Source organism: Balaenoptera musculus, chromosome 12, assembly GCF_009873245.2.
Source record: "Balaenoptera musculus isolate JJ_BM4_2016_0621 chromosome 12, mBalMus1.pri.v3, whole genome shotgun sequence".
Lineage (NCBI taxonomy): Eukaryota > Metazoa > Chordata > Mammalia > Artiodactyla > Balaenopteridae > Balaenoptera > Balaenoptera musculus.
The window spans coordinates 28,698,589-28,712,071 of NC_045796.1; the positions used below are offsets into that span (position 1 = coordinate 28,698,589).

Below are 13,483 nucleotides of genomic sequence, written 5' to 3' on the forward strand. Positions count from 1 at the left end.
AAAATTCCACAAAACTTGATGTTTTTACCAAGATCCAACTGTTTTTCTTGAATACATGCTCTTTGGATTATTGCAGTCCTTTGGCTAATTTTTCAAGTTCTTAAAAGTTGATTTTGACAGTTTTGCCAGTTTCCTTGATTTTATGGAAGAGCCAATTTTCATTAATCTCCCATTCCAGAAGTGCTTCCCCTCTACTCATTTGTTCTTAAGCTCAGTGTTTTCTAGTTGCTTCTTTAAAATTCTATTTGCTGATTTCTATTTTGCCGTTTGAAATACTGTTTGGTAGGTTTTAGAGCCCCTTACTTGACCGTCTACATCTCTGTATGTATCATAATTATATTTATATGCTAAAATAGAGACGTTTTCCATCAAGCTTCTTCATTATCCTTCTATTATATTCTTGTCTTCTTCCTCACTAAACCAAATACTCACATGTGTGTACATGAGCTTTTCCCAGAATATTTGGATTGACATTAGAATTAGAAATAGACAAGCCTCAGTGTTTAAATAAGATGAGCAGTTAATTATTGATGTCTTACTATCAGCAGCCTAAAAAGCTTTTCTCTTTCCATTTAAATTTATTACTCAAGATTCCTTCACAAAGCCTTTCCAAATTAACAATGCCTAGTCATTTCAGTATAAGTGTAAATATAAACTATAGTGATCAGATGGACACACCTGTTAGTATACATATGTCTGCCATCACTTTGGCCTTATTTCAGTTTACCACATCACTTCCCAGTTTGATGGCCTCAACAAATTGTGACTGAGAAGATAATATGAAGAAAAGTGCTTTGATGATATTCTTCAGGTGCCTTCTGTAATAGAAATACCAAGTCTTAAAGATCCTTCTTTTGGCATAAATCTTAGCGAAAGTCATAAGCAGTGAACCAAGCAGATTTATGTTTACTTGGTTCCACGAAGACCTCTAACTTCAAACTTAAATATATAGGCTTAGTGATTAAGAGCATAGATTTAGGAGAAAAGCAAACCTTCTAACATCTAGAATTTGCCACACTGTGTGATTTAGACAAGTAATAATTCTTTTAGTTTATAATTAAGGAAACAAAGACATGATAAATACTAAATAGGGTGTTTATGAACTTATGTGTGAACATGTGTATGTACACAAATATATATATATGTGTGCTATATATGTGTGTGTATATTTGTGTGTATGTACACATACACACATGCATATGTATATAGTGTAAAATGCTTAGCTCATGCCTGACACATAACAAGCATTAAATAATTGGTAGATACATATATTTCTAGATAACATCTAGAGAGATAAACAGACATATCTATAGCATAGCAGATTATTAAATAATAACAGTAGATATACGTTGCTGAGAAAAAAGTAAACTGAGATTTATATGCTTGTTTTAGAATGAGTGAATTAAACTTTAAGGATAAGAATTTTTAAGTATATAATATTTGAAATAGTATGTTTTTCTTAACTATGTCTTAAGTAGCTTCAAGTCAAGAACTTTATGCTGCATTTCTTTATATTTCCCATACTATGTACAGTGCTATATATATAGCACACACCAAACATATTTATTATATAAATGAGTTACTAGTTAATTCATCTTTTTAGAAATTGTTAATAAATTATGGGAATTCCCTGGCGGTCCAGTGGTTAGGACTCTGCGCTTTCACTGCCGAGGGCGCGTGTTCAATCCTTGTTCAGGGAACTAAGATCCCACAAGCTACATGGTGCATCAAGGAAAAAAAAAAAAGAAAGAAAAGAAATTATTTATAAATTTAATGAATTCTGTTAATAAATGCCCTTAGGGGTGCTCTTAAGTAGTTCTCAAAAATATCAGGTACTGTAACTCTTTGCACTTATAGTTGGTGCCCAGGAAATCCTGAAGATGCCATTAAGCATTAAAAAGATTTAATTTCATTCTCAAAAGATTTGTCTCCAGACCTTATGTTATTTTTAAGTGATAAGTCTGTTATCTCTATTATGTGTATTTAAGCACAGAGAAATGCACCCATACCTCACTCTCAAAGAAAAATGGAAATGTAGCTCATACAAACAATTTTTAGTTCCTGTAGGTGCATATTCAGTTTTAGAATAGGCTTTTCCAAACTAGTTTTGCAACAATACAAGTCTATTTGAAGACCCTTGTATAACTTACTTATCTATCTATATGTTTATTTTTTAAAATATATTTATTTATTTATTTTTGGCTGCGTTGGGTCTTTGTTGCTGCGCACGGGCTTTCTCTAGTTGCAGCGAGCGGGGGCTACTCTTCATTGCAGTGCGCGGGCTTCTCATTGCAGTGGCTTCTTTTGTTGCGGAGTATAGGCTCTAGGCATGCGGGCTCAGTAGTTGTGGCTCACGGGCTTAGTTGCTCCGCGGCCTGTGGGATCTTCCCGGACCAGGGATCAAACCCGTGTCCCCTGCACTGGCAGGCGGATTCTTAACCACTGCACCACCAGGGAAGTCCCTATATGTTTATTTTTAAGTTTTTTATCATTTATATATTCATGTGTTTAGATCCTTAACAAACTTGAATCAATAATTTTTATTTTAGTATTTATAAATTTGTATGTTTATGTATTTTTTTAAAAATTTGTACTACCTCTCATAACAATATGGCAACAGAAAGGACCTGGCCAGGAAAGTAGCATCTAAGGAAAATAGAAACAAGTTATAAATGCAACAGGGTAAAAAAGAGAATATTCCATTTATCATAAGGGATATATTTCTGTATATAATCTCTATAAACCACTGCTTTGAACTGTGAAGTATAAAATTTATAATGACTAAAACTGTGTATAAAGTGAATAATATGTTGTTTGCAGATACTTGAATTTATTTTTGTTTAAAAATATAATCTTCAGCTGATTCTTTTTCTACTGATTTTACATTTACTCATAGCTCATGGTTTGTTAAGAGAATTTAAAGAAATTTATTATACTTTTCTGAAGTAATTCATAAATTATTATTTTAATATTCAATATCAGCATGCACCCTAGTACTCTTTATTGGCAACTTAAAAGTAGAGAAACAGCAGAGTAACTTGTACAAATACTAAAGGTGTCCCGTTTTTAAAAAGGGCCACCAGACCAAAAACAATGAAACATAAAACGGAATATCCCAAGGACAGGAACTGTTCACTTCTGTCTCCTCAGCCTATAAGAGTACCTCAGACATGATATCGATCTAATAATTATTGCTAGATGAACAGATCTAATCTTTCAATTTTTGCTTGTTTTTCTATTTTAAAAAGTTTGCTAATCCTTAAGAGATGGTAGGGGAACCTAAGAAATGTTTACTATGACTCCTAGTTGCAGTTTGAGCATGAGCTTGTTGAAAAAAATGACAAAGTAGATGTTAAATTACTCAAATCTGGACCTAGTCAGCATTTCAGTGCTACGAGGGAAACTAAGAAACATAAGTAAAATAGGAAAGGAGGAACAGGTTTACTTTTTTAAGTTTTACCCGTGACAATTTGTTATAAGATTTGGTTTTATATTTTAAATTATGTTTCTTAACCATTCAGTCACATACTTGATACGTGCAGAAAATAAATGTACATGTTTTATAAAGTAGGTCATCGAAATAAAGTTAATTAAACCTTAAGGTACATCAGAATCACCTGGCAGCCTTGTTAAAACAGATTACTGGGTCCATCCCCAGAATATATAGTTTCAGTTGGTCTGGAATGGGGCCCAAGAATTTGCATTTCTAACCAGTTTCCAGGTAGTGTTGCCACTGCTAATCTGGAGACCACACTTTGAGCACCCACGTCTAAACCAATGATTCATAATTCTCCTTTTGCTATCCCTCCCAAGAAAAATAATTAAAGTACACTGTCATCTTTCTTCACTAACAAAAAACAAAACAAAAATCTGTAGTCCAGTCTATAAAGGTCTGCATCATTCTCTTGATTTTTTTTTTTTTTTTTTTAGGAAATAACCAATACAAAGATACATTTTAGAGCCTTTTTCAATGAAGCACTAATGATTCACTGTAACAAAGTATGTGAATTGTGATTTCCAGTAAGAAGAGGTTTAATTAATACCAATCATCATATAAAATGAGTAGCTTTATTTGTGAAGTCCAAAAGTTCAATCATTCCTATTCGTCAAAGAAGAAAGAAGTATTTCCAACCAGTAAATTCCAAAGAAATGCTTTATCACTATTCTTGTTTAATTATGACTAAGAGGCTTTTCCTGTGTAGTACTGCTGCAAGCAAACAAGCTTTTCTAATTCATGTATGATCACAAATAATCAGGCACACTGTTATCCAACAAATTAATATTTTGAATTTACGTTAAAATTTGTGAATGCCATTCTTTTGGAATAGTTATTTGAATACCTGATATGATAGAATTTTTAAGCTGGAAGGGATACCACCTAGCATCTGGTCCAAACCCCTTAGTTTACAGACATCCAGCTTGAGTGTTTTATGATATATTTTAGCCTTGGAGGCCCAGGCAGGACTGGAAACTCACTGTCTTGATTCCTAGTTTCGTATTTTTTTCCATTACCCTTAGTAGTTACTTTACCAGAAGGTATTTGGAATTAAATATTTTCAAATATTTGTTTGATGAAGTGTTTAAGGTTCGTATATACTAGCATTATGTAGCAGGATAGAACAGATAGTTTGTCTGGTACAGAGACAATAAACTTTGTGCAATTATTTACTTTCTTTATCTCTGTTTTCTTAATCTATTATTATCCAGATAAGATCAGTCAAAAATAACAAGACCTTAGTTTCTTTTTTATGAATATCTTTAGAGTTGTCTTTCTTAGTGTTCATGGAAATAATCATAAGAGACTGTATATATTTCTACCACATGGTGCTAGAAGTAGGGTTATATGTTTTTCCATTCTTCTTATGAAATAAAATATAGTCCCAGTGTCACTATTAGTAAAGGAGTCATTTGAATGTTTAGTAATGTACTTCTGTACAATTCAGGATTTGTTGTTAAATTTGATTTTCTACTAACTTTTTTTATCTGCTCTTTTTTTCTATTTTAATAATAAAGACCCAACATTGCTCGACATAATTGAGAAATGAGACTTTCCTAAAGCTTATTTTATTTCACTTGTTAAATACTACTGGGGGGCAGCAGGCAGGCACAGCCGGGGAAGGGACCGGTGGAGGTGGGGGGACCATGCCCAGCATAGCTCGTGGGCCAGTGCAGTGATGCTCAGGTACATGGTGGTTGGCAACTGGGCGGCGGGCAAGATGTGCCTACCCATGAATTATGCCAACGACGCCTTCCTGGAGGACTACATGCCTGCCATCTTCAACTGCTACACAGTCAGTGTCACCTTAGGGGACAACTAGTACCTCCTGGTTCTCTATGACACGGCCAAGCAGAAAGACTAAGAGCAGACAAGAAGACTGGGATCACCTGAGGCTTTTATCTTATCCGATGACTGATGTCCTCCCTGTATGCTTCTCTGTGGTAAATGTAGCGTCATTTCAAAATGTGAAAGAGGAGTGGGCAACAGAACTTAAGGAATACACACTAAATATACCTGTTGTATTAATAGGAACTCATATCTCTGAGGTGACCCCAAAACTATAGCAAGACTGAAAGATATGAAAGAAGAACCTATGTCTGGAACAAGGGTGGAAACTAGCAAAAGAAATGAGAGCAAGGACTTCCCTGGTGGCGCAGTGGTTAAGAATCTGCCTGCCAATGCAGGAGACACGGGTTCAAGCCCTGGTCTGGGAAGATCCCACATGCCTCAGAGCAACTAAGCCCAAGCACCACAACTACTGGGGCTGCGCTCTACAGCCCATGCACCACAACTACTGAGGCCACATGCCACAGCTACTGAAATCCGCACGCCTAGAGCCCATGCTCCACAGCAAGAGAAGCCACCGCAATGAGAAACCCGCACACCACAACGAAGAGTAGCCCCCGCTCACCGCAACTAGAGAAAACGTGCACGCAGCAATGAAGACCCAATGCAGCCAAAAATAAATAAATAAATAATTTTTTAAAAAAATTAAAAAAAAGAAATGGGAGCATGCTGCTATGTGGAATGTTCACCTTTAATCCATCAGGGATTGAAGTGTTTGGTGAGGCTATCACAGCCATTTTAACTCCCAAGAAACACACAGTTAAAAAAAAAAAAATAGGATCAAGATGTATAAACTGTTGTTTGATTACATGAGAAACATCTCCAGTGGCCAAGAAAACGGTCCATTTCTCTCAGAAAGCATATGAAATGCTACAGCTATACCCAGACCTCTTATAAATAATGAAGCAGTTTAAAACTTGAAAGAGATTTTTTTAAAAACCCTGTCATCAGAATTCTATAAAATTCATTAAGGATGTTTCCCTAAGGTCGAAAAAGCAGCAAATGCGTCTGAAGCCACAATCTATTCTAAATAACTTTATTTCAACTAGAAAGTACAATCTCTCTGGGGTTTCATAGTTTAAAAAGCTACAATCACACCATGTTGTTAACTATGTGAAAAACAGTGCTATAAATATAACTGCCTGGCTTAGACCATCCATACTTCTGCGTAGTCCTTATGGAATCTGCACAAAGAAGCATCTTATCCCTTTGCTCCAATTAATTGTTCTTGTATGTAAGTTGCTTTCTCTTTTAGTATATCCAGAGTGTTGAAACAACAAGGCCAACCACGTAGCCAAAGGTCACTCCAAGCCTACAAGAGATGGGCCATCCCTGAGGGGAACATGTATAAGATCAAAAAAGAACAAAAGTTTTATTATCACTTGAGCCAGAAGTTAAGTGTAACCTAAGTATTTCTATATTAAAGCTTGATATGCTTTCTTTAGGAATACCAGAAGTGTAATAAAGTCATAATTGCATTTATTATGAAAACTGAAAATGTATACATTTTAGTTAATGTGCATTAAATACCTGTAACAAGAGTTCTGTCAAAAAATAAAATAAAATAATTACTAAGACGTTTCTTTTTGTTTCACCTTATATTAATTGGTAATAATCCTGCCAATAACCATAGAAGTACCCTTAATAACTCTTTGGCTGAGTACTGATCTGCACCTACATGGGGTAAAACTCCGTAAGGAAAGAACCATCAGAAATTAGTAGCCTACACAACAGAATGGAAATAATTCACAGTCCTGCCAGCCAGAATGGAAAAACCTCCTAAAAATGTGGGGCATCAGGGGAAATTATCAGGAGAATCATATCTTAGTAATGGAGTTTATTGAGTCCTAAAGTCTTCCTGAATCTGCTCTAACACAACTTAAAAGCAAACCTGGAAGGGGTCAAACTGATCTCAAGTAACTACATGCCAGAAAAACATCCAGTACTCTTTAAAGGAATACAAAAAATCTAGTACTCAAGAAAGTAAACTTCATATGTATTAGTTTTCTGGGGCTGTCATATCAAATTACCACAAACATGGTGTGGCTTAAAACAACAGAAATGTATTCTTTCACTGTTCTGGAGGGCAGAGTTCTGAAATCGTTTAAGCAAGTAGGAAGCAGAGGGAAGGGGATGGGATCCAGATGCTTCATTAGCTGCAGGCGGGTGCAAAGAAGTTCCCCGACAATTATGGACCCAGCAGAAGCCGTGTTGGAGGAGAAAGTGCTCAAGTGTATGACTTATTCAGCGTAGCTTGTTGAATGACTTGGGGTCATTATGAATATTGATTTTTGGATTGCATCACAGATAACATTGCAAGGAACATCTGCTGCTGAGCAGTACAGTGGTTAATGTTCCTTCGGTACAATGGTTTCAAGAACCACTGAGAATTCTAGAGAGACAACTGTAATAATGAAGAATCTCTCAGAAGATAATGCAAAAAGGAATTCACCTAAATGTCTTATAACAGCCTGGCAGACTCTGCTTAAACCAAGAAATAGTATCTGGCAAGCACTGCTATGAAGACTGAAAACTATGTCAAAAAAAAAAAAAAAGCTTGCCAATGGCACTTCCACCATGAATGACTGTGCCCAAGCAACTCGGCAAACTTTGAGAAAAGGAAGGAACTCTGTTTCAAATATGTGAATAGTGGTCAAATGTGACCAAGTGGATTTTGTGGAACATTTGATTTCCCAGACCTATCATTACCATTATGTGCACATGGGCACATAAACACATATTTTTAAACTTACGTCTAAAAAGAAAGATTACTGAAAGATTTCATAACCACCCTGTCAGCTCAAGATTTGGATCATAGTACTGAGGATATTCCGTCATACCTACGTGCCAGACACCGTGTGCACAGAATGGTACATTGTAGAAGATACTTCTCAAGAGAATGGTCAAAACAGATTTTCTGTGACAAAACCTACCAAAATAAGGGGAAAATAGAAATGGTATTAATTCAAAACAAACCTCTGCATGGGACTGTGTCTTCCAACACTTGGGGAATAAAGCTCCCAATGGAGCTTTACTTTATCCTAAAACAGCGAGATGACAATGAAATCTAATTGGAGGCGGGGAAGACGTGACTTACGCAAAATCCACTACCAAAATAAAACAAGCAAAGTTTACTGTGTGTACTGTGATGCTCCGAAGAGAGTAATGGTCTTCAAATGATGAGAACATTTTGATAAAAACACACACTGGAATACCAGCAGATTCTCATGAGCCGTGTGGATTTTGTCCCGTGCCTTCAGTATGATGAGAGAATGGTCACAGCTCCACTGCCGCCAACCTGTGGGCTGTCGGCACGTGAAACACGCTGACTCCTCATTGTGAAGCTGTTTTGCGCCTAAATGTCAGTAATGGTGTGATGGTGACAAAGCAAGACTGCTTTGGGGGGTGTAGTCTCCCTCCTACGGATGGTAGTTGTGGAGTTTGGTGACAGGACATTATTTCTACATCAGGAGATAGCATTATGAGAGTGTAGAACACAGTACTGTAAGCCGGGAAGGACCTAAGATGGATGCAAATGAGGCATTGCCCATTTGTAATACCGTAAGAGGCTGGTAACACATGATTCACCTGACACCATCAGGTTGTGAGGCTGTATTATGTATTGGTCTGACAGATCTGCTGTAACAAAATACCATAGACCGGGTGACTTAAACAACAGAAGTTTGTTTGCCCACAGTTCTAGAGGCTGGAAGTCCAAGATCAAGTATCCGGCCAGGTTGGTTCCTTCTGAGGCCTCCTTGCCATGCAGACAATCACCTTCTCGCTCTGTCCTCAAGCGGCCTTTTTCTCTGTGCACGTATGCTCCTGGTATCTCTTCCTCTTTTTATAGGAACACCAGGATGGAGAACAGTGGGAACAAATCCCCACGCAGGTTCTCGGACTGGGTTTCAGGTGTCGGGAAAGGGGCGCAGTGGGGCCTGCAGGTGACCCAGGGGAGCTAATCTTCTCAGCACAGCCAGCTGCCCAAGTTCTGCTGTCCAAAAATGTCTTATCTTTCATGAGTGATTAGGATCTCCTGTCCCTCCTCCCTTCCTCTCTGCTGCTTCTTTCCCATGTTTGATCCTAGGTAAAGATGGCCTGTAAATGTATTTCATTTAAAAAAAAAAAAAAAGAGAGAGAAAGAAAATAAACACGAGTTTAAATCCTGATTCTACCACTTAGTAGTTTACTTTAGACAAGTTACTAGATTTCTCTGTATATCAAATTTCTCATTTGTAAAATTGAAATAAGAATTTCTGCCCTCACAGGATTGTCACAAAGGTTGAGTAAGATAACTCACGTAAGCAACTAACAAGGGACCCAGAACATGGCAGGCGCTCAGAACATTTTTATTGGCTTTCCTGTTCTGTGATAGTGCCATGCAGGAGAATACAGGAGAAGAGGTTTGGAGAAGGAAGAATGCAGGGGAAAAGTTAAAAGTTCCACTTTTACATAAGTGAGTTGGCATCAATATGCTGAGAGTTATAAAAGATTTGTAAATTTTAAACAACGTCCTGCATAGCGTGTTGTAAACTAGGGGCTGTGCTAAACAGAGCAATAAGAGTTGTATTTTTACCACTTAAATTAAATTATCATTACTGCCCTTATATTGTATAGTGGCAGCAGTTAATTCCAGATTTATCCATTAAAGTCTTCTGGTTAATGTGTTAATAAAGATTTTTAATTAATTTCAAGGCACCACAAAGAGTTTTGAGAACTGTTATGGAATTCCTTGCTTCCCGTTGCCCATATTCTGAGTCTGAACCTTTCAGCGTGTATGATCTGGCGCCTACTGACTCTTGAAGCCTCAGCTTCTCCCACCTTCTATCTAGATTCTTACCTCTAATGCCAGGCTCCCACCATATTGAGCTATTTGGGGTTTCTCTTCCCTGGACTCTCACACATGGGGTGCAGTCTGCCTGAGACACACTTTCCATCTCTTCAGCTGGCTATTTCCTGATTATCCTTCGTTCTCCTGCAAAGCCTAAGCAAGGTACCCCTTCTAGAAATTATCCTGTTTATCACTGTACGTTCAGTCCCTAACAGTACCAGGTACATTAGGATTTCAGTAAATACTTGTTAAGTGAATAAATCAGTACTCAGCCTAAATGCAGAGGACTGCAATGATAATTTTCCATTACGTATGTCGTTGTATAACCTGTAAATTTTCAAATTCCACTTACATAGGAAAAAAAGTAGAAGAAGTTTATTCTTTACTGTATGTATTATGTCCTACTTTATACACTGCATCACGTCTAAAATGGGTTGAGGTCTGCTTCCTTCTTGTAACTGCTGTAAGGGATTTGTAGATTCCTGTGCAGCCATTCATTTTGAATTTGTTTTTTCAAAAGAAAAAATATATATAGTCACTACTGTAACAAAACAGAGAAAGAGGATTCTCATAGAAGGGTTTTTCCTCTTAAATTTGTATAAGCTTATAAAGGTATTTTTAAAGGTAGGGGAAGATTTAGATTATTCATATAAAACACCCCAAAAATGGTATTTGTATAGAAATACATCTCAAAAAGAGACATTAACAATAAACCCAAGTGATCACAATGAAATTATGTAAACTGGTTGTTCCATTGAATTTTTCCTTTTTGTAAAAGTGTCGACGTTCTGGAGAATTTTTTTTTTTTTCAGATGCGTCTGCTTAGCACAGGGAATGGGACCAAAGGTAGAATGAAACAATTCTAAGAAAGTGAATGATGTGTGAGCTTTTTTTTATTTGCCTCACAAGTAATTTACTTTAAAAAAAATTAACATCTGCTATTTTGAAGCTAATCTTAGTGTATTGAATGATCTTAACCATTTCTCAATCCCACAGTCTTTTATCTTGCTTCTCCTGCTGTGTTCCCACCGCCCCTGATCCCATTAGCAAACCTTGAGACAGCCTCAGACTCACCAAAGTACTGCTTTGGTTTCAGCTGCTCTTCTGCAAGAGGAAGTGAATGTTGGGGGTTTTCTCTGTGGTACAGTTGTGATAAAGCTGTGGTGGTCTTATCTCTCTCTTAGGTAGTGGCCCTTTATGACTACACAGCGAATCGATCAGATGAACTAACCATCCATCGCGGAGACATTATCCGAGTGTTTTTCAAAGATAATGAAGACTGGTGGTATGGCAGCAGAGGAAAGGGGCAGGATGGTTATTTTCCAGCTAATCATGTGGCTAGTGAAAGTAAGTTTTATGCTCCCTTCCTGGTTTACTAATATGGTATAACTGATAGTCCAAGATTTTATCATTTTCTACGCTTTAACTTGCTGTCTTGTTACTTTTGCATACATTTACCGATGGGTATTGCTCTTCATTCTCATGCTGCAAAAAAATAAAAGGGGAGGGGGGCATTAGTACACTCAAAAGCTATCACATTCTGAGATTGGAATATCTGCTTCATGGGCTTCCCATCCCAGGGGACCTGCCCGTCTAGCTACCACCCTTCTTCAGCCCCTTTTCCCCGCCACCTGATGCTCACACACTGACGTCACCTCTCCTCTTGCCACAGAGACTCCTCAGTTGACAGGCACCTAAGAACCTCTAGCTCCCAACTCCCATTCTTTTTACCTTGTTTCCCCAGGCCTAGCTGGTACCTGCTCAAAGAAAACTGCAATAGATTGTTCCATTCTCAAGTAAATTAAGCCCTCATTTGTGAAAGGAAAAAGAAAGGAGCGTGAGAAGAAATTCTAAATCTGAGTTTCTGAAAGCTGTAGATTTGCTTCCAGGCCTTGAGAGGAGAAAATAAAACTAACACAGAGAGTTTGAAAATAAAAGAGTTCAAAGACTGAAGAAAAGAGAGGAGTGTAGTAGTGCTTCTTCAGAAGAACGCTTCCCATCAGCCGTTAACTTGGTGTGTGGTAGGAAAAGCATGATGCCCAGCGGCCAGGAGAACTGACTGCTAATCCTAACTTGACAACTAATACTGATATGCCTCCGTTTCCTCCCATGGAACGAGGGAGCTGAGCTCCATCATCTCTAAGCTTTCTTCCAGAAACACTAAAAGCGTATAGTTCCGATTTAAATATATAGTAGAGGCAGCCTTGAGAACACGCTACGTTTTGAATGTTTATTGTTAAGTCTTTTGTTTCTGCAAAGTAATTATTATAAGTAGTAGCTGGTTTTCAGGCTAGTCTCTGAAACCCCATTCAACCCAAACTATGGTTGAACAAAAATACGATTGATTTCTAACCTAAGTTCTGAACTCTGAAGGGAAAAGAGATGAAGAAAAGGAGAAAGAATTTCTTCCATGAATCCTGGATGCTGGGCCAGGCCCAGATAAAATTATTTCTCTTGGGCCACCTTCCAGGTCTGCACCCGGCCCTTCCCAGGGCTCCCTCCCCAAGAGCTCTAGATCTCACTGCAGTTCCTTCCCCAGCTTATCTGCCGCTTTCAGCAGACTCCCCTCCAAAGCGCTAAGTGTCTCGAAAATTACCCACTTCTTTCTCTCTCATAACAAAATTCTTAATTTCCTCTGTGCCATGGTTTTATTCTCTGAGCGGTAAATGACTAATAGCTCTTAAACTCTATCTGAGGTATAGTTTTATGTTTAAAGGAGGATGCAGACTGGAGAGAAGTTAAGGCAGTGTGGAAGGAAGAAATTTGGGGACAAGTTAATTCCCAGTCATCTCCCGTAAACTCAGCACTTCTCACATCCAGGTCATCTCAGATATCCAGGCTGCTTCCCTCCCCTCCCAGTGACGGCTTCTCTCAGGACCAGCAGCTGGAGTTCTGCAGCGGTAGCTTCTGTTTTTAAATCAAGAGCTGCCTGCACAGTCTTAGTCACTCTGGAGTGTATCTGTCATTTTAACTAGATGTTACAATCTGTTGTTTCTTTCAGATACAAGTGGAAACTTGACAGTATAAAAAGATTGTGTATTTCCAGGCAAAATGGTGTTATGTGCTAACTTTAGAATCTAGTTAGTTTGCAGAAATTACCTCTTAGGCTTGCAAATATTGAGAGACTATAGATGTTTGTTCCACAGGGGATTAAAGATTCAATAAAATTTGGTTTTCTTCCATAAGAACCAAAGTGGGACTTCTGAAGCATACTGTAGTGACCACGGTTGGTGGCCGAGTACAGAAATCAACTCCGTGTCTCAGGCGGTGGCCATCCTTCAGTTGCCATAACTCCTTGTTGTACCCCA

General features: G+C 37.9%; 1 protein-coding gene and 1 pseudogene across 7 annotated transcripts in view; both read left to right on the top strand.

Moving 5' to 3' along the window:
- Nucleotides 1-13,483, top strand: part of AHI1 (Abelson helper integration site 1) — a 207,068-nt gene that overhangs the window by 139,277 nt on the left and 54,308 nt on the right. For 6 of the 7 annotated variants that reach the window (XR_005022196.1, XM_036871906.1, XM_036871905.1 and 3 more), the window contains one exon: nucleotides 11,360-11,522. The exons of the other annotated variant lie outside the window; for it this stretch is intronic. Coding sequence is in view for 5 of the 6 variants with exons in the window: in XM_036871906.1 (XP_036727801.1) it covers nucleotides 11,360-11,522 (163 nt within the window). In the remaining variant the exon portion in view is untranslated. The remainder of the gene's footprint in view (nucleotides 1-11,359; nucleotides 11,523-13,483) is intronic. 7 annotated transcript variants of the gene reach the window in all.
- Nucleotides 5,175-6,157, top strand: LOC118905295 (annotated as a pseudogene).